This window comes from Rhinolophus hipposideros, assembly GCF_964194185.1.
Source record: "Rhinolophus hipposideros genome assembly, chromosome: 12".
NCBI classification, from domain to species: domain Eukaryota; kingdom Metazoa; phylum Chordata; class Mammalia; order Chiroptera; family Rhinolophidae; genus Rhinolophus; species Rhinolophus hipposideros.
In genome coordinates, this window is record NC_138058.1 from 71055718 (window position 1) to 71082768 (window position 27051).

At 34.8% G+C, this 27051-nt stretch overlaps 1 protein-coding gene across 1 annotated transcript in view; it reads left to right on the forward strand.

Moving 5' to 3' along the window:
- ROCK2 (Rho associated coiled-coil containing protein kinase 2) overlaps nt 1-27051 on the forward strand; it is a 110965-nt gene that overhangs the window by 27098 nt on the left and 56816 nt on the right. The window contains exons 2-3 of the mRNA XM_081068701.1: nt 21970-22051; nt 23079-23179. Coding sequence (XP_080924827.1) covers nt 21970-22051; nt 23079-23179 — 183 coding nt within the window. The remainder of the gene's footprint in view (nt 1-21969; nt 22052-23078; nt 23180-27051) is intronic.

A 27051-nucleotide genomic window follows, 5' to 3' on the forward strand; every position in this document is an offset into this window, starting at 1 on the left:
CCATTTTACATTTCCATCCACATTGTACAAGGGTTCCGGTTTCTCCACATCCTCGCCAACACTTGTTATTTCATGGATTTTTTTGTTGTTGTTGGGTTTTTTTTTGATAGTAGCCATCCTAATGAGGTTCTCTAATTTCTATTTATTCTTTTTGTAGGCTTAAATGGCTCTTTTTTCTTCTACTTTTCCTAAGGAAGCTTAAGTTACTCATTTAGATCTTTTCCTAAATTTGCATTTATTACAAATTTATCTTCTGCTGCCACCTACAAATTTTGATAAGTTGTATTTTCATTTTTATTTAGTGACACCTTAATTTTTGAAAGATATTTTTGCTGTATATCATATTCTAGGTTCATAGTTTTTCTTTTTCTTTTGGTACTTTAAGAATGTTGCTCCACTGTCTTCTGACTTGCATTATTTGTCCATAGTATGCTTCGGCTTTTTGTTTTCTCTAAAAAGAGTTTTTCTGACTGGTTTTAATCAATTTAATTATATGCTTTGCTACAGTTTTCTTTATGTTTCTTGTTTTTGGCTTTGGTTGAGCTTCTTGATCTGTAGTTTCCAGTTTTCATCAAATATAGATAATTTTGGGCCCTTATTTTTTCACATATATTTTCTCTATCCCCCCCCCCCCCCGTTGACTCTAATTACATGTATATTAGGTTGCTTCATGTTGGATCACAACTTAACTGATAGTTTATTTGTATTTTTGGTCTTTTCCCTCTGTGTTTCATTTTAGATTATTTCTATTGCTGTATCTTCAAGTTGCCTTCTACAATTTCTAGTTTCCTGTTACCCCATCAAATGTATTTTTCATCTCAACGCATGTTACTTTTTTATTTCTGTATTTTAAATTTTTGTTGTTTCATATATATGTGTGTCTCTACTTAACATTTTCAGTGTTTTCTGAACCTCTTTTATTTGTTGTGGTAAAATATATATAACATGAAGTTTACCATTCTGTCTACTTTCAAGTGTACAAATTCAGTGATACTAAGTACGTTCACAGTATTGTGCAACCATCACTACAATTTCCAAAACTTTTTATCACCTAAAACAAACTCTGTGACCATTAAGCAATAATAACTCCCCATCCCCCCCTTACCACCAGTTGCTGGTAACCTCTATTGTATTTTCTGTCTCTGAATTTGCATTATTTCTCTTTATAATATACTTGGTTATATCTCATTCTAACTATGTCATATAAGTGGAATCATACAGTTTGTTGTTCTTTTGTGTATGACTTGTTTCGCTTACACTGATTTCAAGGTTCATCCATGTTGTGGAATATATCAGTACTTCATTCCTTTTTATATCCTGTGGCATTTTGAACATAATGAATACAGGCATCGCAATTGTTTTGATGTTCTTATTATTTATATCGTGTCATTTCCTGATCAGTTTCAATTGATTTCTTATTTGTTGAATTTTTGTGTTTCTGTATTTATATGGTAATTTTTCATTGGCTCTCAGATATCACTGATTTTATCTTTTTGGGTGCTAGATATTTCTGTATACAGATAGCCTTGAACTTTGTTCTAGGATGTGGTTGTGATTTTGAAACAGTTTGATCCTGTTTGCAAGTAAAGAACAGTGGTTAATCTAGGACTAATTTTTTCTATGTTACTAGCAAAACTCTTGCATGATCTACCTCAAGCCCCTTGAGGTTTTACACTCTGGTTAGTATGGCAGGGACTATTTTTGACCCTGTGTCAGTTCCAGGGCTTGTTCTAATCCTTTCCGGTGTTTTTTCCCCCTCGTTTTGGGAAATTACATATATATATACATACATACATACATGCAATGATCAGTACCTTGCTGAAGATGCCAGGGGGCCCTTCTGCACATCTGCTACGGTCTCTTGGTACATCTGTCTCCTGTCTGGTCCTCTGCCCTGTAGGTATCTTGCCTCTCTGGGTTCCAGCTCTCCTCCCAAGTCCAGGGTGATTGCATCTCAGCATAGGTTCCCTCTCCAGGAGTGATCACCTGGATATTGTCTCAGGTGGTAAATAAGCTGTGACTGTCTTTGGGCTTACTTTGTTTCTTCCCTCTCGGAGATCACTATGTTTCCTTATCTTTCATTTTTATCCAATGTCTTGAAAATTGTTTCACCTCTTTTTTTCTGATTGCTTAGTTTAGGTGGAGGAGGGGCAGATGGGTAAATCCAGTCCGTTACTCCAACTTTGCTGAAAATGGAGCTTGTATATATTTTAACTTAATCTTCTATACATTAAATAAAAACCCATCGGACTAGATAAAGACCTGTATGAAATAATTTTATTATATGCCATAATTTATGTAGTGTTTATCATAGCACTTGAACATGGCAGAACTGTTTGCTTTTGTTATCCTTATTTCATCAAAGGACATATTGTTGATGTCTTTCTTAAATTTAAATGTTAAATTATTTAAGGTGAGATCTAATCCAGCTAATTCCAACTGCATCATGATATAGCGCTATTAAAGGAATTTGGTAGTGGTTAAGAATATTGGAAAAGTAGATACATTATGACAGAGACTCTTACTGGCCCAGGCGTCTATTGTATTCTACTTGTACTAGAAGAACCCCTGGGATTTAGTTGCTTTGAACTGACTGGAATACACACACACACACACACACACACACACACTTTTTTTAAAGCAGTTTTGTTTTTGATACTGTGTGTGATTGGCCTTGCTACGTGAGAAAGTTGTGGCTTATGGATTGTGAACTTTGAGTAGCATCCAGGAAGACTCCTGGTAGGAAACTTAAGTATATGTATCCTTTTCTTGTCATTTCTTTTTAATGGCTGGTGTTGGTGCTAGCTGTCCTGAGTCATGAGGTGGAAGTACTGTATTCAGGTCGATGGTAACAAAGCTAAGGAGCCTGGGTCCCTAATGATCATTGGAGCTACTATGTGGATTCTTAACTGTTTTGAGGCAGATATATGAGGGACATTTTCTGTCTCTTGCAGCTAAACCTAATTCAAACTGAGATAGTTAACAATTATCATCATTTTTTGAATATTCCCAAGGATACAAGATGCTTAGAATATTGCATAGCAAAGGGCAACTTGTTTGGGTTTTTAAAAAAGCTTTTAAAAATTAATGGTTACCCTTTGTTAGAGTTCTTTTTATATATGTGCCTTGTGTTTTACAGGCATTTTAATTCTTTCATGTCTTTTTTGCAACAGTCCTGCAATGTTATGTTATTTTTTTCTGTTTACTGATGTTGTTGAGGTTAAGAGAAGTTATATAACTTGGTTGTGGTGGTAGAATTCATGTTCCATTTCAGGTCTTCCTGATTCCAAATCACACACTTTTTTTCACTAAGCCATGACTTTTCTAATGCCTTTGCATTAAATCTTTATTTCTGAGACACCTCTGGTCGTTAAATTAATCTCTTTTACTTAGTAGGGAGCACCCTGTACAAGTAACGAAATTGTTTCAGGGCACTTATTTCCTTTTGTTTATTAAAGAAGAATGAGAAGTTAAAATATACTTTCCTGAATCTGCAAAGTTGAAAACCACCATAAATCCTAGACCATGGTAATTCATCCTTACGGTTTGTATCCCAGATGATGGTTATTCTGAAGGGCTCAGCCTAGCCTGCGCGTCAGTGCTAGTGTCCGTCATCAATGAAAGGTTTAGTTTTAGATCTGGTTAGTTTTAAATTAACTTAGGATCTGAGGAAAACAGCTTGACTCTTCTAGTCTGTTCTGTTTCTCTTAATTCATTGAAAAATTTTGACTTGTTTTTGGTTTTTATTATTTTGTTTTAGCCAAGTCTTATTATTCTGTAATGACATAATAGCAGTCACAGGACAAACGTCACATCCTAGGAGCATAGGAGTGCCGAGAATTACTTAAAACACCTTTCACATAAAACATTTACTTCTTAAAGAAATTTATTATAATCTCTTACGGCAAAGTAATTGTAAAGCCTGGATGTTTTAGAACCTGTTTTACCTGTTGTCTCTTAAGTGAAATGAAGACTGATTGCATACCTGAAAGAAATTCACTAAAAGAGACAGATGCCAGAACTATGGAGAATAAGTCCTTGTTTGTGTAACCTTTTACTTTGTTGAGTCCTTCCTTTTATGGAGTACAGGTAATTAAATACTGTGGAAGAATTTGCTATTCCCTGCTGGTCACATGTTCACTATGTTGTAGAATTTCTTAATGCTACTTGTATTATTTTATAAATCTGGCATTATTTTTGTCTTTAGTAATTGACAAAGTATGGATGTAAATTTAATAAGAAAAATCATTTAAAATTGGTAATATTATGTATCAAATGTCGTATAAATTCTGGATTTTCTTGGGCTTTACGACCCATTCATTGCCTCCCCTTTCACCAACCTCATACTGGACATATGTAGTATTTTCTTTTCCTCTTCTGCTTTTACAGTACTTACATACTTTTCCAACTTCTCAAGTTGGACTGCTACAAGTTGAGGGTAGTTGTATTGAGTACTTTTAAGAGAGCTGTCTTAGAATATCAAAATATGCCTTTCTCAATATGGTAGTAGTTAGTTAGCTACTCAAGGCTAAGTTAATTAAACTGATTAAAATAAAATAAATTCAATTCCTCAGTTGCACTAGCCTTATTTCAAATGCTAAATAGTCACTTGTGACTAGGGGCTATCATATTGGACAGACCGATACAGAACATCTACTGAGTAACTTAAATGCGGCTAATCAGATCGGAACTGAAGAAGGTACTGGATGCTATTCTTACTGTTTTAGATGTATGTCATTTAATAATGTAATCATTGGTTTTAATTTCTAGCAGAGGTTGATTACAAAAGTGAGGTCTTTCATCTCTATCAAGCCTTCCTTACCAGTCTACATTTTGATGAAAACTTCTCATTATATTTTGAGGAAATTTTCAGAGGTTATTAATACGGTGTTGCCCAAGTTCACAGACAGATGGGACTTTGCTCTTTGTTAATTGGCTTGCCAGGAAAAATTATAGATGTGTTTTTTAGATGTTTATTGCATTCCTGATTTTAGGAGTAATATATGGTTATTATAGAAAAGTGGAAAATGTAAAGAATAAGAAATAAAACCTTATAACCACCCAGAAGATATTCTTACTATTTTGAGTTTTTATTTTGGGCTACATTTTAAATATAATTTTTTTAAACCATAGGGAATGTACTTCATATTCAGTTTTGCCCTTAATATGGTAGCATAAGGATTTCCTTCCCAGTGATGTTGCTAATTTTTTTCTTTAACTTTTAAACAAATACACCACAATATTGAATTAAGTGATTTACACCTTAATTTGCTTAGCCATTCCCCTGTTGTTGGACATTGTGTTCTGTGTAAGGGTGCTCTTCTGTTTTGTAACACTGATTACAAGGATATGTCTGCAACTTGACTATAATCCTTTTAACAAAATTTTCACCTTTCATAGTAATGACTTGCTTTTAGTTTGTCTTCTGCTAGAGTATATGCCACTTGAGTTTAAGGACCATGAGTTGATTATCTTAGATCTTACCTTAGAAAATTAGATTGTTCATTTTTATAAGTTTTGCCTGTGGAAGGGAATATGCATAAAATTTTAATAAAAGAATAATTCAGTTTTTTGAGACATATTCCTTGCCTTTAAGGACTATAGTCTCGTTTTTAATATACGTTTTCCCCTTTTTTGTACCTCTTTTCATAGAAGAAAGTTTCTGAATGTGCCATTAAGGTTATGAATAATTTCTCAAGGACATTCATATTTGAGTACCATATTTGCCTGGCTTTCTTCCCATGCCACCATCTGGTTTAGTTATTTGAAGAATGTCTTTAGTGGCAAACACAAAACAGTCAATCATGGGTGCAGGGATACTAGCCAAATTTAATTATGATATGGCTTTGTAACTTTTGTAAGTTGGTTTCAACAATTTTCTAATACAAGGAACCATGAAAAGCAAAATTAATAATATATATAGTTTAATATTTTGTTTTTTAAAACTTACTGGATTTGATGGCATGTAAAATGTGGAGGATATGAGACCTTGTTAAATTTATTCATGAAATATAGTATGCTATCTGTTGAAATTTATATTGGTGCCAGCAAATATAGTCCTAAACTATTAATATGATATGTTAAATATACTTAACAGTACTGGGTTTCAGTGAATAATAGTAACTAAAAAGCTAGTATGTGCAAAGTCTGAATCACTTCCTTTACAGAACATGTAGACAAAGCATATGTGTCAATCAGAATTGGTATAAAGAGAGCAGCAAATCGAAAAACATTAGTGGTAATGTTTTTAATTGCTACATTGGACTATGGAGAGAGCATTACTGTTATTCTGAAATGAAAGTTACTGACTGAATAGTTTTCTGTCCATTTTTTGTATCATGTTTTATTCATTCAACAATATACCCTTTTCATATTCCTATATTACTACATTTAAATCTATTCATTCTTGTCACTCTGTAGTATTCCATTGGATATATTATAAGTTATTTACGCATTACCCCTACTGGGGACTTTTGAGTCATATTAGTTACTTACATATCTAGGTAAAGGATTTTCTTACACATACGTATTTATATATTTATGCAGGCTCTAGGAAAAGGCTAGAATTTATTTTTTGTTTCCCACATTTCAATTAGTGTTACATATTTTCACAATAAAAAAATACAAGTTTAGGATTATAATGAAAAACTTTCTTTAAAATGTTGATTAAATATTTGAGGGGAAAAATAAGGTTATTTTTTCACTTCACAACGTACCAAAATAAACTCCAAATAGTCAAAAAGGGTAAAGGCATAATGAAAAACGATAAACAAAATGAAGTTATGCAAATGCCATCTGACCTAAACATAATTAATATGACATAAAGAAAAGCATCATAGTTTATATTTGCTGAAAGCAAACAAAACTAAGAGAAAGTTAAAAGACAAACTGAGAAAAACCGTATGTCCGGAAAGACAGATAATGCCTTTTAAGGAGATGAATAATTTCTGAAAGACATCCATATTTGAGCCTCATATTTGCCTGGCTTTATCCATTGCCACAGTATTTTTAATATAAAGAGCTTATATAAATTCATACAACCTCAGATATCAGTCGAAAAATGTTTTAAAGCATTTAGACAATTCACTAATCTATCTATAGAATCTTAATGTGTAGCGTATTTTGTTTTTATGTTTTAGAATTTTCATTTGATTATTTGATAAAATTTCAGGTTCTCTGCTGAAATTTTCCATCTTGCTATCTTGAACATACTAATAGTGGTGATTTTGAAGTTTGTCTTGAATTTCTGGATCTCCTGTAGATGTGATTTAAAAAAAAATTTGTTATCTCTTGGTTTTATGATATTTTAGTGTTATTTTTCTGGTATGACTGCTAATGTTTGATTGCTGAATATTGTATATGAAAAACTGCTTAGATAATTAGGTAATGTTATCTTTCCTCAAAGAGGATTTATGTTTTCTTCTGTCAGCCAGTTAGGATTGAGGTATATACCTTCATCTGTTCAGAGATTGAACTGATTTAGGGGCAGATTTTCAGTCTTTTGAGGGTTGGTCTACTTGTCTTGTTTTGTTTCCTTATCCTAGCATGTAACCCTTTAGTGTCCTTAGTTAAAAGCCCGGGCTTTTCCTTCTTTGTGAGGTTCAAAAGTCTTACTTCTATATTCCAACCTCGTGAGAGTGCTTGAATCGCTGTGCAGCTTCTCAGCTTCTGAGCTGCAGCTCTGTAGTCAACTTGAGGCTCATCAGCTTGGGTTCCCTCCTCCCCATTTTAGGCTCAGTGGTGGGATTGGCTTGCAACAAATTAAGTCTCTTATTGGTGCAGGTAGAAATCTCCCTGGTATATTATCTACAAATTGTTTCTTTTTTTGTGTCCCAGTTTAGTATACCAGATACTGGAATTTTTAGGGGTTTAATACATAATAACTGTTCTCATGCCTAATTCAGAGCCAGTTGACTATTGGTAAAATCTAGGATGCAGGCTCAGATCTAGGACAAAATAGGCTCATTGTTCTGAATGGAGTTAGACTCCTCCAATAGCTCCAATAGATGGTTTTCTCTTACACAGGTGGAGTGAGAATTAATGTGTATCATTTATATGGATCAAGATTCTGGAGAATTAAGTAATTTAGTGTAACTTAAAATAATTGTAAATGGCAGTTGTGATCACATATATAACCTACGATTCTTCCTTCAACAGAACTTACATTTTGATAAATTTTGGCCATAGAGCATGGATTTATACAAAGTTACAATGTTGAGTGTGCTAGAATATAAAACATTGTTTTGTATTCTCAAGAATAATTACAAAATAGAATATTTTGTGGCGACCATGTTTGCAATATGAAGACTTATATAATCTAGTTATTTGCCTTTTAAATTCAGAATTTTTATCTAAGAGTCAGGAAATTGTGCCCTCAGAATTTTCTTAGTATTTCATATACCACAATAATGTCGGTAGTATCTTTTATGAAGTCTGAACTGTGTGACTAAGCACAGGAAGTACAAGAATCTCCCACTTATAGCCTCTTGACTTGTGATCCCCAACTCCAATTTGAACCTTTTAATTTAGTTTTTTAATTGTAAGTAATACATTACAGTAACTGCCAAACTCATGTTTAGGATTTCCTAAGGGTTGCGGTCGGTGTTAACATCAGGTACCGCAAATACAGTTAAGCTGCTTACCTTAAAAAAATTCACCAAAACTTGGGATCAGATTACCATAATGTGCTAAGTTAGAAGGAGAAATTAAACATGCCAGTACTTGTTACAGGAAGATTTACCAAAAAAAGAAGCTATCTGTAGGCTATCTTCATTTGATTTTACTTTACATAATTAGTTCATCTCATTCATAAAAATCTCTCAAAGAAAAAATTTTGACATAACTTTTATATTAAATAATTGGTCCCATACTTAGGAAAGTTAAGTTACATTTTTGTGTTTTATAGTCTCTTTAATTTTTGTGATTTTGAGTGGGGCGGTGGTTGTTAGGGAGGGTGACTAAAATAGGTTTTCAGGTATAGAGTCCTAATTTGTAGTACTATTTCTATTGGTAATTAGAATTTGATTTATAAATTTGGATTTCATTTGCTATCAAAGAACCAGTTAGGTTGTAAGATGGATAAGGTCATGTGTGTAGCTCAATTAATGATTATCACACCACATTCACGGATATGTAGGTATGTACTTACATACAGGCATACAGTTTTGTGTGTGTTTCATATTTGGAAGCATTGGGTTAGATTCACATATGTTTGTTACATAGGACTTTCTTTAAAGATAATGTTGTGTGTCATTTTGGTGATAGTTATGCAAGAAAGGAAGGTCAGCTGTATTATCTGGTGGCATAGGAGAAAAGCATTTATAAAATGAGATGCTACTGATTTGACCACTTCATGTGTAGAAACCGTAAGATCATTTTGCAGAGTTTGGGATTATACTTTTTTCTTAAATATGAACTATTCAGTATGTTTTATAATACTGTAAACTAATTGAGATCATTGTGGTTAGCTTTAATTATAGTCTTGGTAGTTTTTCAAAGAAATGGAGTAGTAAAATATGAGACCTCAGTTATATATGTCCCTTGGTTTCCACCACTGACTTTATTCGAATATGAGTTTACTGTCATTCTTTTTTTCCTGGAGAAAATTTGCTTTTTCTGTGTCTATATTTCAGTCAAATCTGATACAGTTATTTCTTGTCTGTCAGCATTTGGGTACTGTACTGTCCACATGCTGTTGATGGATGTTTTCTTGCTGTATTGGCTGGCTGCAGTATTACATGTTTGCTTTCTGATGGAAATAGGTTTGCTCACTAAGCTCCTTAGAGCAGAGACGTTAGCTCGTTCATTTACGCTAGAGACATATTTGTTGCTAGAGACATATTTGTTGAAACGAAGTCCCAGAGTTATCAAATTAACAGTGGAGTTCTTTTTACCTTTTTCATTATTCCCTTACTATGATTGGAAAGTGAACTTACTTTGTAATTGTATCTTAAGTCCTTTGTGTTCCAAGGACTTTGTATACATTCAGTCATTTAATAAATATTTATTTAGCAACTAATAAATATTTATTTAGCAACGACCATGTGCCAAGCCCTGGTTTTGGCCCTGAATTAGGCCCTGGGAATGTAGCAGTGAACGGAACAGATAAAAATTCCCTGCCATCAGTTTACATTTTCATGGGGAGCTGTAAAATAATAAACAAGTTAATTGTAGGTAAGATAGTGATTTATGGTAAGGAGAAGAAAAGTAAAACAAAGAAGATATGACTATATAAGGTGTTCACAGTTTGAATAGTAAGGTATTCCTGAAAAGGTGACTTATAAGTAAAAGACCTGGTGGAAGTAGGAGGGCTAGCCATACAGATATAGATGAGCATTTCAGACAGAGGAAAATAGCAAGTCCAAGGGTCCTGAGTCAGGAACATACCTTGGTATGATTTTATTTAAAAACAACACAAAACAAAAACCCTCTATATTTGGAAACAATTTCAAATTTACAGAAAAGTTTAAAAAGCTTCTGTATACTTTGTTTAGAGACCTCATTCAAGTTTTGTTAATCACCCAAATAGTAATGTTCTTTAGACCAAAAGGGAAAAGGATCTAATCCAGAGTCACGCTTTGCATCCAGCTCTCCTGTTTCTTTCATTTCCTTCCATTTGGAACAGTTCCTCAGTCTTTCTTGATTTTCATGCTGTTCACAATTTTTAAGATTGCAAGCCACTCATTTTGTAGAATATCCCTCAATTTGGGTGTGTCTAATGTTGCCTGATGATTAGGCCCAAGGTATGTATTTTTGGCTACAGTTTCACAGAAGTAATGTGTTCCCAATGAATCCTATTTGGTGGTATACGGTTTGTCCCATTAGGTAGTGTTAACTTTCATTACTTGGTTAAAGATGTGTCTACAAAGTTTCTATTACTCCCCCATCCTTTTGTAATCAGTAAGTATTTTGTGGGGAGTTACTTTGAAGCTTTGTAAAATTATGTCTGTATTCCTACTTTTACCAACTAGTTTTAACATCCATTGATGTTTCTCAACTAAATTATTTTTTACCACAGTGGTTGCCAAATATTCTGATTCAAGTATTCCTTCTACATTTATTAGTTGACATTTTAACTGTAAGACAGATAATTCATATCAATCTATTTACATTAGGAATTCCTGTTTTATTCAATGGGTTATACTCTGTTACTATTCATTATTTATTTTAATACTCAAATTGTCCCAGATTTGCCACTGGAGTCCTTTCAAGCTGGCTTGTATGTGTCTTTTTGATATGTTCCCATCAATCTTTGTGTACTTCTTTACTTTTTAAAAAACCTTTATCTTGAAATAATTGTAAGTTCATAGGAAGTGCAAAAGTAATACAAAATGGTTCTGTGTACCCTTCACCTAACTCCCCCCATTGTTTTTATTACATAACTATAGTACGTTATCTAAATCAAGACACAGGCATCGAGACAATGCATATGTGTAGTCTGGGCACCTCCTTGCTTTTGGCACAAGATGCTACAGACTCCTTTTGTGATTGTCACGTTTTAGTACTGGAATCAGACAGTGCTCCAAGGAGCCCTGATTCCTCTTAGTGGAGAATAGTATTTCAGAATCAGAATCTGGGTGCTAGATGGGTTCACTGCTGTGGGAGTGTCTCTGCACGCAGAACCTTTCAGGGGACAGATCGAGGAAGCACGGTGGTGTGTGTTCACCCACACAGACACCTACATCTGTGTTTCTATATATATACTGAAAACTATGAATTTACACTGATACCTCCAATTTCAGGCCAATACCATGTGTTAATTCTAGCTCCCCTCCCCATACTTGTACTTCTCCCAGTAGTAAGAGCTGATGTGTGCTGTCATATAGTTAGTAATTTGCTCAGTTACTCCATTTTAGCCAGCTTCCCACCCTGTAGAACTGTGGTGCTGCTCAGACATCTCTTCTTGTGAAGGCTGCTACTGAGCTACCTTCCCACCTCATTTCTACTTACTCTTTGTGTAGGGCCCCCGTTGTGATGTGGAAACGTTTAGAAGGCCAGTTTGGCTGGAGCAGAATGAATGAGAAGGAAACTAATAGGGGATAAGGTTTGAGAGTTTAGTGGGTGAAGGCTGATCATAAAGAGCCTCATAGGTCATAGCTGGGAATTTGTGCCATTGGAGGTTTTGAGCAGAGTGATGGTTTTGAGCAGATGATTCGTCTCTATCCCATTGAAAATATCTGCAGAGGCAAGGGGAGGGCAGAGCTACAAGCAGGGAGACCTGATAGTAGGCTTTTGCAATAATTCTAGTAAGACGATGGTGTCCTGAGCTGGGGTGGAGGGGTGGGGGTAGTGAAAGCGGGTGGGATTCTGAATTCATTTTAAAGGCAGTGCTGGCAGGGTTTGTAGGTGTTTGGATTTAGGCTCTTGAGAGAGAAAAAAGTCAAGCTTGACACCAGAGTTGTTGGTCTGTGTATTTGGAAGGATGAAATTGCCATTAAGTGAGCTGTGGAAGCCTGAGGGCCAAAGCGGTTCAGTGGAAGGGGAGGGCACAGCTCTGGACATCGTCATTTGAGATATTTATTAGACACCCATGTAAGCTGGATGGCAAATAGGCGAGTGGAGATAAGGATCTAGAATTCAGGATTGTAGGTATCTGGGATAGAGATGATGAATTTGGAAGCCATCATCACTTAGAAACAAGGTGAGATCTCCTATGGAGTGAGTGGATTTAAAAGGGGATGAAGGACTGAAGGAGACCAAGAAAAGGTAGCGAGAGAAAGAGACATGGAAAACTATGTGAATGCATGTGGGTTTTCAAGAAGTAGATAGTGAAAGATTATTCAAAGATGTTTACAGGTCGTGTGCAATGATAGGCTTGAGAAGAACAGTTCAGATAGTTTGTTGGGGAGGGGGAGGAGGGAAAACTGGAATGAGTTTTAAAGAGAATAGGAGGAGAAAAGCAAAAGACAGCATAGACAATCTCTTTCAAGGAATTCCCTATGAAAAGAAAAGGAGAAATGGGATGATAGTTCTATGGGAAGTAGAGTCAAGGGATTTTTTTTTTTTTAAGGGTAAGAGAAATACCAACATGCCAGTGGTAGTAATTAGGTAGAGAGAGACTAGAGATGAGGTGACAGGATGGCTGTGGTGGGGGCGCAGGGGACAACTGCTATAGTGCTACCTTTCAGTAGGCAAGAGGCGGTGTAAAATTGAGTGCAGAGGGGGAGGGATTGGCTGTAGCTAGAACTATAATAGAATAATAGCAGGAAATAAAGTAGAGTGGGTACAGATGAATATATGGGTACAGATGCAGGAATATAGACAGATTTGGTGGTGAGAGCTTGTGCAAGTAGTTTATGAGATAAAAAGCCAGGACCTTAGCTGAGAATGACGTTGGGAGAGGAGATTTTTGAGTTTGTGAGAGAAGAGAAAGTTTGAAATCATCCAGGAGAGTGGGAGAGGAAATGGACCAGGGAAATAGTCCAGGATAGCCAGCCAGCTAAGGGCCACTTGAGCGCTGTTGTGTGCTTTTAAGTCAGGTTTAGCTCTGGAGGTGCAAGTACTGAGTAGAAAGAGAATTGGATCTAATCCGTGATGTGGCTTTTCCAGGAGAGTATGATTCAGTGAGAGGAGCAAGAGGGTCAGTGAAGGGCTGTGATTATGACGAGTAACTGGAATGTAAGTTCTCTAAAGAGCCAGCAATGGGGAGGATGAGGGCAGTGGGAAACGATAGGATCTGGATTGAAGGTCGAGTCAGAGATGGTTGGAGTTGAGGTGTTAGTGAGAGTGAGTTGGAAAGATGAGGGTGGTGGTCAGTAAGTAGGGTGTTTAAAAGTGAGATTATGGAGGTGTTGCAATTACTGCAATTGTAAGGCTAAGGAGAACGTGGGAGTGAATGTCCACGGTATTAGAAGGGTGCCTTTCCACTGTTCTCTGCCTCCTACATACCGTATGCTGTCTCCCGACCCCCCAGTTCTCTGAAATTCCAGTAAATGTTGCTTTTACCCAAACTCGAACTGGGTTCTTTATAGGAATTTAAAATGGACATGTTTCAGCGAGATATGAAGAACTATAGATAATAAGTAATTTTTTTTAAAAAGTTAAATTTATTAAGGTATGTTCTGTGATACCTTAGCTCTTGTTCACTTATATTTTACTATATTTTATTATGAGTTATAAAATGGTATCACAAAAAGAATTTAATTTAGGAAAAGAAAATAATAAAACCATATAATTCCATCATGCTATCACAATTTCTTTTAAGTATAATTATACATTCGATTTTATATAATAATACTTTTCTTTTAACAGATTAATATTTTATATTACTTCCTACATAGTCTTTTAACCATCATTTTAATGATGACTGAATAGAGCTCTAACAAGCTTCAGTAAAATTTACTTAGTTTTTCTGTTCAAGATTTTTAAATCGCTTTGAATTTTTGCTATTGTAAATAGTGTTGCTCCAAATGCTTATGTGTTACATGTAATCTCTCCTAGATTTTAATTAGCTGAAATCAAATTTCAAGCTATATAAAATTGAAGTAAGATTGAAAACTATTTGGGAACAAAAGAGTTCTTTAATTATAATATAAGTACATTCATAACAAAAGGAGGTACAGTGACTAGTACTTTTCAGACTTACCTTTGTTTCATTTGGCTTCTTAAATAGTACTTGATTAGGTTTTTAGACTAGCCCTGTGATTTAGGTGTTGTATTTATTACATAGATGTTGAAAATGAAATTTAAAGGTGTAAAATAATTTTACTTGTGGAACACATTAGTGATGAAACAGTTTTTGGTTCCATTTGTTAGTATCAAAGGTGTGCTGATAGGTTTAGATGTTAAAGTCAAATTAAAAACACCTTTAAACTCTACATCTCTTGAATTACGTAATCCTTAAATGCAAAGTTTGTATTTAGTTGATTTTGAAAATAATGGAAGTAATAACATTTATTGCTTGAGCTTATGTAGAGGGACTGTTCAGAGATGAAGCTGAAATTTAACTTCACAACTTGTGGGAAAATAATTTTTTAATATTTAGGTTCTTGGTGGGTGGAAACCATATGGGCAGACTTCTAGTTAGAAAATGAAAGAGAAGGCTCTGTTGGTTTATTAATAATTATTGAATAATTGACTAGAAACAGGTTTGGAGGACAGTTTGTTGTCATTGACTGGAAATGTGACCCAAGTTGTTTTATCTTTTATAAACAAAGCACTAGTAAACAAAGCTTTGTTTGTTTTACTTTCAAAATTTAAAAAATGCTGGAATAGCCCTACTGTCAAAGTGGCTTGGCACTCTTCTGTCTCTCTCTCCTCTCTTTCTCTCTCTCTCTCTCTCTCTCTCTCTCTCTCTCTCTCTCTCTCTCTCTCAACATATTAGTTTAGCTACTCAAGCTATAGTGAAGTTTATCTACATTATGCAAAACATATGCAAGACACTTCCATCCAGTACTCTTTTATTTCATATTTTCCTAAGTAATTTTTGCCCCCTTCAAGTAAAGATTCTTTTTTGTTAGCTGACGGGATAAATTTAGTTTGTCATTTAATTTGGCTGACAGATCTTAGGCTAATGTATTTAAAAAGCTATAGTGCAAAATAAGCATAAGGATTTTATGCAACTGGTATTGTAAATGATAGGTAATCAGTTAATATGACTTAGATTATTCTAGGTAAAATAGAAAGTGTACTATAAAAAAATGAAGTGGAATCTACTTAAGATTCAGAAGTTTTTCTGTGTGTATATACGTTGGCTTAACAATTTATATTTTATTTGCTAATGATGGATTTGTTTGGTCTCACTATTTTAAGTTTTGTATTTGTATTTGGAGTTGTAATAACAGAAGGAGGAAATGTATTACAAATTCATTTAAATAACATTTCCTGGCCACTTATCTGTGCAGCAGATACACAGAAACATGTTTCCTATTCTTTTGTTGTGTTAACTTTAAAACCAGGATGTTGTTTAGTATTCTATTAGAGGAATAACTTTATTAACTTTAACTTCAGTAATGTTTAAAGTATAAACATATCATAAAATTCTAATTCTGTCACTTATAAATTGTGTTGGCTTGGGTGAGTATTTTTTTTTAAATTAATTTTATTGGGGTGACAATTGTTAGTAAATTTACATAGATTTCAGGTGTACAATTCTGTATTACATCGTCTATAAATCCCATTGTGTGTTCACCACCCAGAGTCAGTTCTCCTTCCATCACCATATATTTGATCCCCTTTACCCTCATCACCCACCCCCCACCCCCTTACCCTCTGGTAACCACTAAATTATTGTCTGTGTCTATGAGTTTTTGTTTCTCATTTGTTTGTCTTGTTCTTTTTGGTTTATATACCACATATCAGTGAAATCATAGGGTTCTCTGCTTTTTCTGTCTGACTTATTTCACTTAGCATTATTCTCTCGAGATCCATCCATGTTGTCACAAATGCTCCTATATCATCTTTCCTTAACGCCGAATAGTATTCCATTGTGTATATGTACCACAACTTCTTTATCCATTCATCTATCGAAGGACATTTTGGTTGTTTCCATGTCTTGGCCACTGTAAACATAGCTGCAATGAACATTGGCGTACACGTGTCTCTATAGAGAAATGCTTTTATATTTTTGGGGTAGATACCCAGGAGAGCGATTGCTGGGTCATATGGTAATTCTATTCGTAATTTCTTGAGGAACCTCCACACTGCCTTCCATAGCGGCTGCACCAGTCTACATTCCCACCAACAGTGTATGAGAGTTCCTTTTTCTCCACAGCCTCTCCAACACTTGTTACTATTTGTTTTGTTGATGAAAGCCATTCTGACTGGGGTGAGGTGATATCTCATTGTGATTTTCATTTGCATTTCTCTGATGATTAGTGATGTTGAGCGTTTTTTCATATGTCTATTTGCCATTTGTATATCCTCTTTGGAGAAATGTCTCTTCAGGTCCTCTGTCCATTTTTCAATTGGGTTGTTTGTTTTTTTGTTGTTGAGTTTCATGAGTTCCTTGTATATTTTGGATATTAGCCCCTTATCAGAGGAACTGTTTGCGAAAATCTTCTCCCATTCAGTTGGTTGCCTCATTATTTTGTCAATAGTTTCTTTTGCTGTGCAGAAGCTTTTCAGTTTCATATAATCCCATTTGTTTATTTTAGTTTTTACTTCCATTGCCTTTGGAGTCAAATTCATAAAATGCTCTTAGAACCCAAGGTCCATAAGTTTAGTACCTATGTTTTCTTCAATGCAGTTTATTGTGTCAGGTCTTATGCTTAAGTTTTTGATCCATTTTGAATTAATTTTGGTACATGGTGACAGATAGCAGTACAGTTTCATTCTTTTGCACGTAGCTATCCAATTCTGCCAGCACCATTTATTGAAGAGGCTGTCTTTCCTCCATTGTATGTTTTTAGCTTCTTTGTCAAAAATTATCTGTCCATATTTATGTGGTTTTATTTCTGGGTTCTCAATTCTATTCCATTGATCTATGTGTCTGTTTTTCCGCCAATACCAAGCTGTTTTGATTATTGTAGCCCTGTAGTACAAGGAAAAATCAGGGAGTGTGATACCTCCAGTATTGTTCTTTTTTTTAAATATTGCTTTGGCTATTCGGGGTCTTTTGTGGGTCCAAACAAATCTGATGATTTTTTGTTCTATTTCTTTAAAAAATGCCATTGGGATTTTAATGGGGATTGCATTAAATCTGTATATGGCTTTGGGTAATATGGCCATTTTAACTATGTTGATTCTTCCAATCCATGAGCACGGAATGTCTTTCCATTTCTTTGTGTCTTCTTCAATTTCTTTCAAAAATGTCTTATAGTTTTCAGCATATAAATCCTTCACATCCTTGGTTAAGTTTATTCCTAGGTATTTTATTCTTTTTGCTGCAATTGCAAAAGGAATTGTTTTTTCTATCTCTTTTTCTGAGATTTCATTGTTGGTATATAGGAAAGCAATGGACTTTTGTACGTTGATTTTGTAGCCAGCAACTTTACTATATTCATTGATTGTTTCTAATAGCTTTTTGGTGGAGTCTTTAGGGTTTTCTACATATAGCATCTTGGGTGAGTATTTTAACCTCTCTAAACTTCAGTTTCTGTGCCTGCTGATGGGGGATAATAAATAGTACCTTAGTAATTGTACCTGGCTTATGCATTGTTGTGAGGCTTAGAATGCTGACTGCACGTAAAATGCTTTGCACAGTATGTGGCACAAATCAGTCAAGAAAAATTCCTATTAATAATACTGTATTGACCTGTATAATTTAGGTACAGTTTTTGATAGATAGACTACAAAGTACAAGCTACCACATAATTTATGGTCAAGTTATTTAGAATCTGTGAATGTAAACTCATAGTAGCATCTTAAATGAGGTTTTTGTTGTGTTTTTAAAATAGAAATATAGCAGTTATAGTAAAACAGAAGTAATAAGATGGTAATGAACAGGGATTTGGCAAGATGCCACGGCAGTCTTGATTTTCCTCCCCCTCTATTGACTGGAGCCTTCTTAGTACCTCTTTTTCCCAGGCTCTGATGATTGTATCCCAGCGCTCACTCCTGTAATGAGCATACCCAGTTTTATGGCTTTAAACACTGTACTACCCATATGCTGACAACTCATAACTTAATAAAATTTTCAGCTCAAAGATAATTTATGCTGCATTTAACAATTGAAATTTCTAGAAGGGTGTCTTCGTCATTTGCTTATGACTTAGACATTCTAGTTTGGTGAAGACTTTCCAGCCTCCTTCCTTTTTTGGGAGAATGCATTTTATTTGGATATTTAAAAACAATGAGATATTTAGAAGTAGTTTATAGTGAAAGTGAAATTAAATCCAATACTTCATTCCTTCTTAACAGTTAAAGTCTAAAAATCTGGGCGTTCAGGAAAAGTTAGGGAAATAAGGTATTATATATGTATTTTTCCACCATAGTAATTGTAATTAGGGAAATTGGATGTTGGCTTATACCTGTTTACCTAGAAAGATAGGATAACACACTTTTCTCTCTGCTTTCCTCCTTTGCTAACTTTTCATAGATTGGTTCTAGTATTGGCGCTGAATCACATTTCTCTGCTAGTAATATTAGAGGTGTGGGAGATCCTAGTAACTGGGCAAGCTCTGGGGTTTAGCTCAAGATTTGATTGAAAGCTGTGTCTGACCTAATTGGTTATGCAATTTTATATAAAACTTGGGTGGTAAGATTTTTTTCAGTGTCTTTTTTATTTTTTTAAAATAGTATTTTTTTTTAGATTTTTTTTTTTTTTTTTTTTTTTAATGAGGAAGGGGAACAGTGTCTTTCTTAGGAGCTAGGATTTTAACTCCAGCCACTGCTTCCCCTGGGGTCAGTCTGCTTTTGGTCCCTTTTGATTCTCAGTCGTACTGCTGCAATCTAGTGGATCTTTGTGACTTTAGTCTCTGCTCATTGCTTGGCAGTTTTCTTTCTGGTGCTTGACTATTGTGATGGCAGATGTTTTGTTTTGTTTCAGTGGGGCTATAACTTTTAAATGTTTTCCTGTCCTTTCTATGCATTTGGAAGTGGGGCGAGGGACAAATTAGTGTTATTTTTTTTCATTGCTTTGAAGTTTGGTTGTAGGCTTTTTTAAAGTTTTATTCTTAAAATTTTTTTTTCTTTATCTTAGTTTTAGTATCATTCTCTAAGAAGAGAATCACAGTGGAAATCACAGATACTGAAAAAACCATCTAACTGTCTAAGGTTTAGATAAAACTGCTTAAGAAGGAAGGCCATAGACAAGCTTTCAATCAAGTCCTGAGCTAACCCAGAGACTGGATTTCAGCATTATTTTCATATACTGAAAATATTACTATCTTAAAAAAATTCAGAATTTATTTTTTACAAAGTAATATTAATTAGCATATATTTCAAATGTAAATTTACATAATATTTAATGTACATACAAAATTTTATGTACATAAAACCTCAAGTATATATGCAAATTTATATTTGTTACTCTATACATTTTCTTTTAAGTTATTAGCAGATTAAAGTACCATAATATCATTCAAAAATAAATACTACGTAAAAATAAAACTTAATGAACAAATGAAATAGTATTTGTAACAAATGAAATAGTATTTGTTATTTGTTCTTTAAAAAATGGTTTTAAAAAATGCAAAATCTATTAAACTATTTCCAGATTTTTTTCCTATTATTTAATTTTTACATAATCCCATCTCCTTATAACTTTTGGGGAGGCTGTGGGTTAAGCAAGGATTCAGTCCTTTTACTGATGTCAAGCTATAGTTTTGTTTCAAATAAAGATTTCTTTTGTCTTCGTTATGTGTAGATGGAGGTTTTAATGCAGGTTTTATCATTTCAGTATGAAATGTTCATATTCCATGTGTTTGGAAAGTCTTGAAACTAGAGGAAGATATGAATGCTTATGCCTTACCAATTTAAATTTTTTCTTTCTTTGGATGTTAATGGAGATATAGAAGAATGCACTTTCTTTGAATTGAAATTTTAGTACAAAGTATAAATCTGGATATGCTTAAAAATATAAGTGACTCAGATTTTACATTTTAAACTTATTAAAATATCAAAATTATGCCAATAAAGATATATTGGTATTTTGCTACTTAAAAATAGCCTAGTATGGTAAAAATGCTGGAATCCTTGAAAAGCAAGTCAGCTGTCCTGGAGAAGGGAATTATGAGCACAGGAAATGGGGAGTGTGAATTTAATAATCTCAACTTAACTGAAAGTTGGATATTTATTACTTTTAATGTAGTTTTTACTTTCAGTTAAGGAAAATCTAAATTATTTTAATGTGTCTACATTAATGATACCAGTGGGATATAAATAATTAAATACGATTTAAAATGTTTCTAGTTTACTCTTAGCGCCTCAGCCCCTTTCTCTTATTAAAGAATGTTTTCATAAAATATTGACATTTTTTTAAAGAATGAAAATTAAAAATATGAAGTATAACTGATTGGTAAAACATAGTATGGGCAATTCTCCTAGAATTAGTAAATTAAAAATTCAAGTTACCTTTCTAAATTTTGTATGTAATTTTAGTCACGTTTTCCCCTTACCCAGATCCCTAAAAAGTCTCTGTATTACTGTTTTGTTTTCTGCAATCCTCCATCTTCCGCTTTATCCTTCCAAGCTCCCACTGGTGTTAGTCTGATGGTTGAGACTAGGGGAATGAGTTAGGTATATTGGACCTCTAAGATGTAAGTGGTATTTCCTAATAGCATGACTTTAAGCAAGTCTAAGTCACTTAATGTATCTAAGCCTTTTTTTTAAAATGAGTATATTTCATTCTGTCCTCAGAGGTACTTAGGGATGAGACAATATACCTATATGATGGTATTTTAGAAATGTGGTTTCCTTCACAAGCATATTCACTGAGTAATTTGAGACTTAGTTTGTTTCTTACTAGTTCTTTTCATCCCTATCAAGTTGTATGTATGTACTTTTTCCTATTTTGTCTATAAATTTAATGCATGCTTGTTGTAGAAAGTCTGGAAAATAACAGAAAAAGAAAGAACAGAAATCTGAATAATGTATTAACCTATTTTCATGTTTTTAGGGGAAATTTAGAGTATGAGTTCCCTGAGGGTAACGATAGTGTCTTATTTATTTACTGGATTTTGTAGTCTTTGTATGCACTAGGGACAAAATTAATGATTGTTGAATGAATGGGAACTTCCTTTAGTCAGTCTGGGTGTACTTAAAGTCAAAAGTTTGGTGAAATTTTACTGGGCATTTGAAGAGACAAAAGATATCTAACTAGCAAAAATAGTAGTAGATGTATATTTTAAAATGACTGTCTTTTGGCTAAAAGAACAAAGGAAAACACGATAGGGTCAATCCTGATAGTCTCTGGCACAAGTTCAGAAACCAGTTAAAGGTGCTGGATTTGGAGCCATCGCAGTTTCATATCAAAATGGATTGACACTTATTCAGCAAGAGCAACATATGATACAATTTAAAGACTTTTTTTTTTTGAATGCTTGGAATTGTAAAACTTTCTTCTTCCTCTTTTTATTTTTTGTTAAACAGGATGGCTTAAATTCCTTGGTCCTTGATTTGGATTTTCCTGCTTTGAGGAAAAACAAAAATATAGATAATTTCTTAAACAGATGTAAGTATATATAAACTTCATATATGATCACATAACTATACTTTGATAAGAGATTTATGCTTGATTAATGTTATTAAAGTCGATAAACTTACTAACTTACTAAACTTAAGTATTTTTTAGATTACTGTTTATTTAAATACTAATATTTTTTATTTTCAAAGCAAATCTGCAGAACCAATTGCAATATATAAAGTAGGTAAAGTTCAAGATTTTGTATAAATTATTAAGACTAGTGGTTTCAGGTTATTTATGGCAGTTCCAAGAGAAATTTTAAGTTAATATTAACAACTCTAAGACTTAGCTTTACATTATCCAGAAGACTTAATGAACTTTATGTTGTATTAATGTAGATATTAAAGTCTAGTTAATACAAGATAATGTGATAACAATTATTGCCATATATGTGGTCACTTCATATTTGCCAATATTGATGTTGCGATGAAGGTGTAAATGAAGTTGAATTCTAAGAATAAAAAATTCTTAAAATAATATATACTTTATATCAGCACAGTAAGCTCTTTCATTTGGAATTGTCAGAGTCTGGGCTATTTTCCTAATTAAACAATCTTGTCAATAGTTTACCATATCTATAATATGTGATTACTATTTTTCAAAGAAGTAGGCCACCAAAAGGCATTACTAAGATTAGCCTTGCAGGTCATTTGATAGCAGTTTTCTTCCAGGATCCGGAACGCATCCAGGGTGGCTTGGGTCATCAGTGTCCAGCTGTCACCTAATTTGCCAGGCAACGGTCAGAAGCAGAACAGCGTCACTGCTACTTTTTGGTAGTCAGGAGTGTTTGTTTATATATGTGTTAATAAACCATAAAGTTTTGGTTCTTTAATGTAAAGTTATTGTGTATCTTAGATTTTTAAGTAGAAACCTTTAAGAACTGAGAGATTTAGCTGAAAAGTAAGTCCATTTTCTTGAAGTAAAAAAAATTGTTTACATGTATGGTGATTATTTTAAAATATTGTTTATAAATATGATGATTAATATTACAAGTACAGTGATCTTTTTATTGTAGATGAGAAAATTGTGAAAAAAATCAGAGGTCTACAGATGAAGGCAGAGGACTATGACGTTGTCAAAGTTATTGGAAGAGGTGCTTTTGGCGAAGTCCAGTTGGTAAGAAAGTGTTTTGTTCTTATTATTTTTTGAAGACATAGTTCTGTGAAACGTTATCAATAGCCCTGGTTTCTGTGCCCAGCCACGCCCCCGTTAGCGTCCTGAGCTTGGTCAGTTCATCGCCTCGGAGAGCCAATGGCTCCGTCTATGAAAGGCGGCAGTTATGCCGGAAACACCAGGCCTCTTCTGGCTCTGAAGCACTGACATGTAGCGTAAGGCCCACTTGGCTTCACATGTGATTTGCCTGGCAGTCACTATTCCACCAGAACGACCGTGTTTTTATTTAGTATGTTCAGATTGTTTGCTTAATGAGCTGAGCAATTTATTTAGATATATGAGAAAGCCAAGGAAGACATTTTAATAATGGAAAGTAAATATGAAATTTATCTCTGGAGGTCAAAGTGGTATCAACTGGAAATATTATAAATGTTTGCAATAAGTCTTTCATTTGTAGTATTAAACGAGGAACTATAATATAATAATGCTTTGATTTTCATCACCTGAGTATAAAACTCCTGTTTTTGTCTTTATAGTTAAATTACAGTCAAATTCTGTTTTCCGTTCAGCAGTGTTTTACTTGGTGCTCATTGTGTACCAGCATGGGTTTCTCCAGGAACAAGTCCTTACAGACTAATGTTTGTCTTTCACTTTTTCATTCCTTTTCTTTGATAGGTTTATTGAACTTGTAGATCAGGGCAGTGCAAGAGGTGGAATATATGCCTATAATAGATTTGATAAAGTCTGACACACTTGAGGATGATATGGAGGAATGTCAGTGAATAGGCTTATGGGCAGGCAGTTTTGTAATGATTTAATATTCTAACGAGGCTGCTGAAGGCATGAGTGGTACCTTGGACAGAGATCCCCAGGGACAGGGTCTAGGGTTCTCTCTCCCCTCTCATTAAACATTTTAGTAATAACTTCTGTAGAGGCAGTGGTGGCATGCTGAATAATTTTGTAAATGAGTTGCAACTGAAATAGGATGATTTTAGATGATGAGCCAAAATCTAGAAGTCATCAATTGGGAAGGTGATTGGCCAGACAACAGTGACATTTAACCCGAGTAATTAATGACCTATACTTGGATGCAAAGAACTTAAGGAATAGATTGCTTAATAACAATTTTGAATTGAAGAACAGTTGTCCTTGAATGTAAACCTGGCAAGATTTATTGGTGATGAGGCTGCCCAAAATAGTAAAGAAAGTTTGGATTGCTTTAATGCAGTTTCTAAGTTTCTCTTTTTATACTGTAAAGAAGCGTGTTACCATAGTTAGTTGGTACAAGAGTTACGTTTCTACACCATGTTTCTGGTCACAAAAAACATCACCAAACTTCTAAATAGAGGCCCAAAACACTTCTAATATTAAATATCAAAATAAACGTGAGCTATACATCTATTTAAGAAAGATTCATAGAAACAAGTAAGATAATTTATTTCCCAACCGCCTTATTCCAGTTCAGGGTTGAGGTTGGCCAGGGCCTCTCCCCAGGGCAGTTCAGGGCACAAGGTAGGAGCCCGCCCTGGGCAGCACGCCCTTCGATCACAGGGCGCACTCACACTCAGCCACCCTCACTCACACTGGGACAGTTTACACAAGCTGGTTAACCTAATGTGCACATCTTTGGGATGGGGAGGAAGCCAGAGTATCCAGAGCAAACCCACCTGGGCATGAGGAAAGCTTACGAACTCCACACAGACAGTGGCTCTGGTAGAATTGATCTTTTTTTTCCCCTCCCTCATCAGTATTACAACAAACTGGGGGTGGCTGGTTAGCTCAGTTGGTTGGAGCATGGTTCTGGTAGCACCAAAGTTGCTGGCTCGATCCCTGCATGGGCCACTGTGAGCTGCGCCCTCCTTAAAAAAAAAAGAAAAACAAATTACAACAAACCGACATTGAATGAAACATTATTGAAGGTCCTGCTGTAGTTCCCAAAGGCTAGACTCTTATTTCTTTGATATGCATTCCCTCCCAAGGTGAGCTCATGCATTCCTGTGACTTTAAATACAATTTATATAATGCCAAGGCTCAGATTTACAGCTGTTGCTCAGAACTTTGTACCTTGCTCTTCAAACTCATCCACGATGACTTATTTGACATCTCCATTAAGATGTGCCATGGACGTCTAACCCATTTGAAATTAGAATGTCCGATTCCCTCTCTAACTTTACTTTTCCTCCACAGATCTGTTTGTCCTCTTATCTTCCCCGTCTTAATAAATGGCTCCAGTATTCAACCCCGTTGTTCAAGTCAAAAACTAAGTGTCATTAATCATTTCCTTTTTCTTCATTACTTAAGCTTAATTTTTCATTAAGTCTTACTCGTAATATTTCTCCGGTCTCTACTTTTTTTGGTATTCCCTGCCATCACCTCTATCCAAGATACTCTTTCATTCCTAATCAGGTGTGACCATCTCCTTTTGTGTTCTGCTTTGTTTTCCACTTCTGCTAACAGTGATTCACCGTTGTACTATTGATTTTAGATTAGGAAGTGCTGATGGAGTAAATATCAAGACTATTATTAAATCTAATGCAAATTCATGTTATCCAAGTTCAGCTGGACCTGCTTTTCTGTTTGGTAGACTCTTCCCCATCTTCTTCTTCTGTTTTTGTTTTTTAAGAAGTGTATATATTCTTTTTTTTTTAATGAAAACAATTAGCGCTGATTAGCGCAGCTCACAGTGGCCCATGCCGGGATCGAACCGGCTACCTTAGTGTTATCAGCACCGTGCTCTAACCAATTGAGCTAATGGGCCACCCCTTCCCCATACTTCTTATCCTTCTATTTTCATGTACCACTCCTACCCCCATTCCTGTATTGGTATAATACAATCAACTGTGGGGCTTTTCTAACACACACGTTTTATTTTATTCTGTTTTCTTTATTTGCCCTCCTCTCTATATTGAGATCTATAAAGAATGGGAAGTAGAGATCTGATCTGCCTAATACAACTGCTTCCACTTTGGTCCTTCTAAATACATCATTATATCTCCTTAGCACTTAATGGCTCCCTTGCCTACTAAGGGAATCATGAAGTCTTTATCCTGGCCTTCCAGGCCCTCTTTTAAGAAGTCATCAAGTTTATCTTTTTAACCCGTATTTTCCATTATGCTGCTCATCCTGGGCAGACTGCTAATTTCAGAGCATGGTCTTTGTTACCTGTTTCCTCAGTCATGTTGTTTGACAATCTGTCTTTCAGTGCTCATTGTAAAAGAAAACTTTCCTGATTCCTTTTACTCTCCTTTTTATCCTTTATCTGAGTGTGATTTCTCCTCTGCATCTTTGAATTATGCATTTCTCGACAATGTGGGTTTGAATTGCACAGGTCCTCTTATACTAGGATTTTTCAGTTGACTGTGTGTGTAGCCAGATGTCTGTGATTGGATTTTTCTTGCCGTTTTATATTCTGCATTGCACAGAACCTGAAATGTAAAAAATTTTCATTGAAGTCAATTGACTGTGATTTTTCCTGATCCGTGGGCTCAGTTGCTTCCTGGGGATTCAGTGTGCTGAAGGGGTGGGGTACAGGTTCTCTCAGTGACACAACTCAAAGTTGGATCTTGTTCTTCCCCCCCATTGACTTGATTTTAATTTAATTAGTTTTAAACTAACCTTTTAAAGTGGAATCAACCAGAAGAAAAGAGTGCAGGGGAAATGATTTTCTAACATTTGTCATGTAAACTCGAGTTTTTTATTCCATTTTTGGAATAAAACAGGCTCTTTGCTTGTTACAAGGCTGTTTCTGAGTTGCAAAAATGATCTTGCTCCCTCCATGTTTTTGTAATTCCTGTATGCCTCCATTCAGTCTTGGCTGTCACAGCCAGACCAGACAGGAAGCGCAAGGACACGCTTTTCTTGCGTCTTTAGTGGAA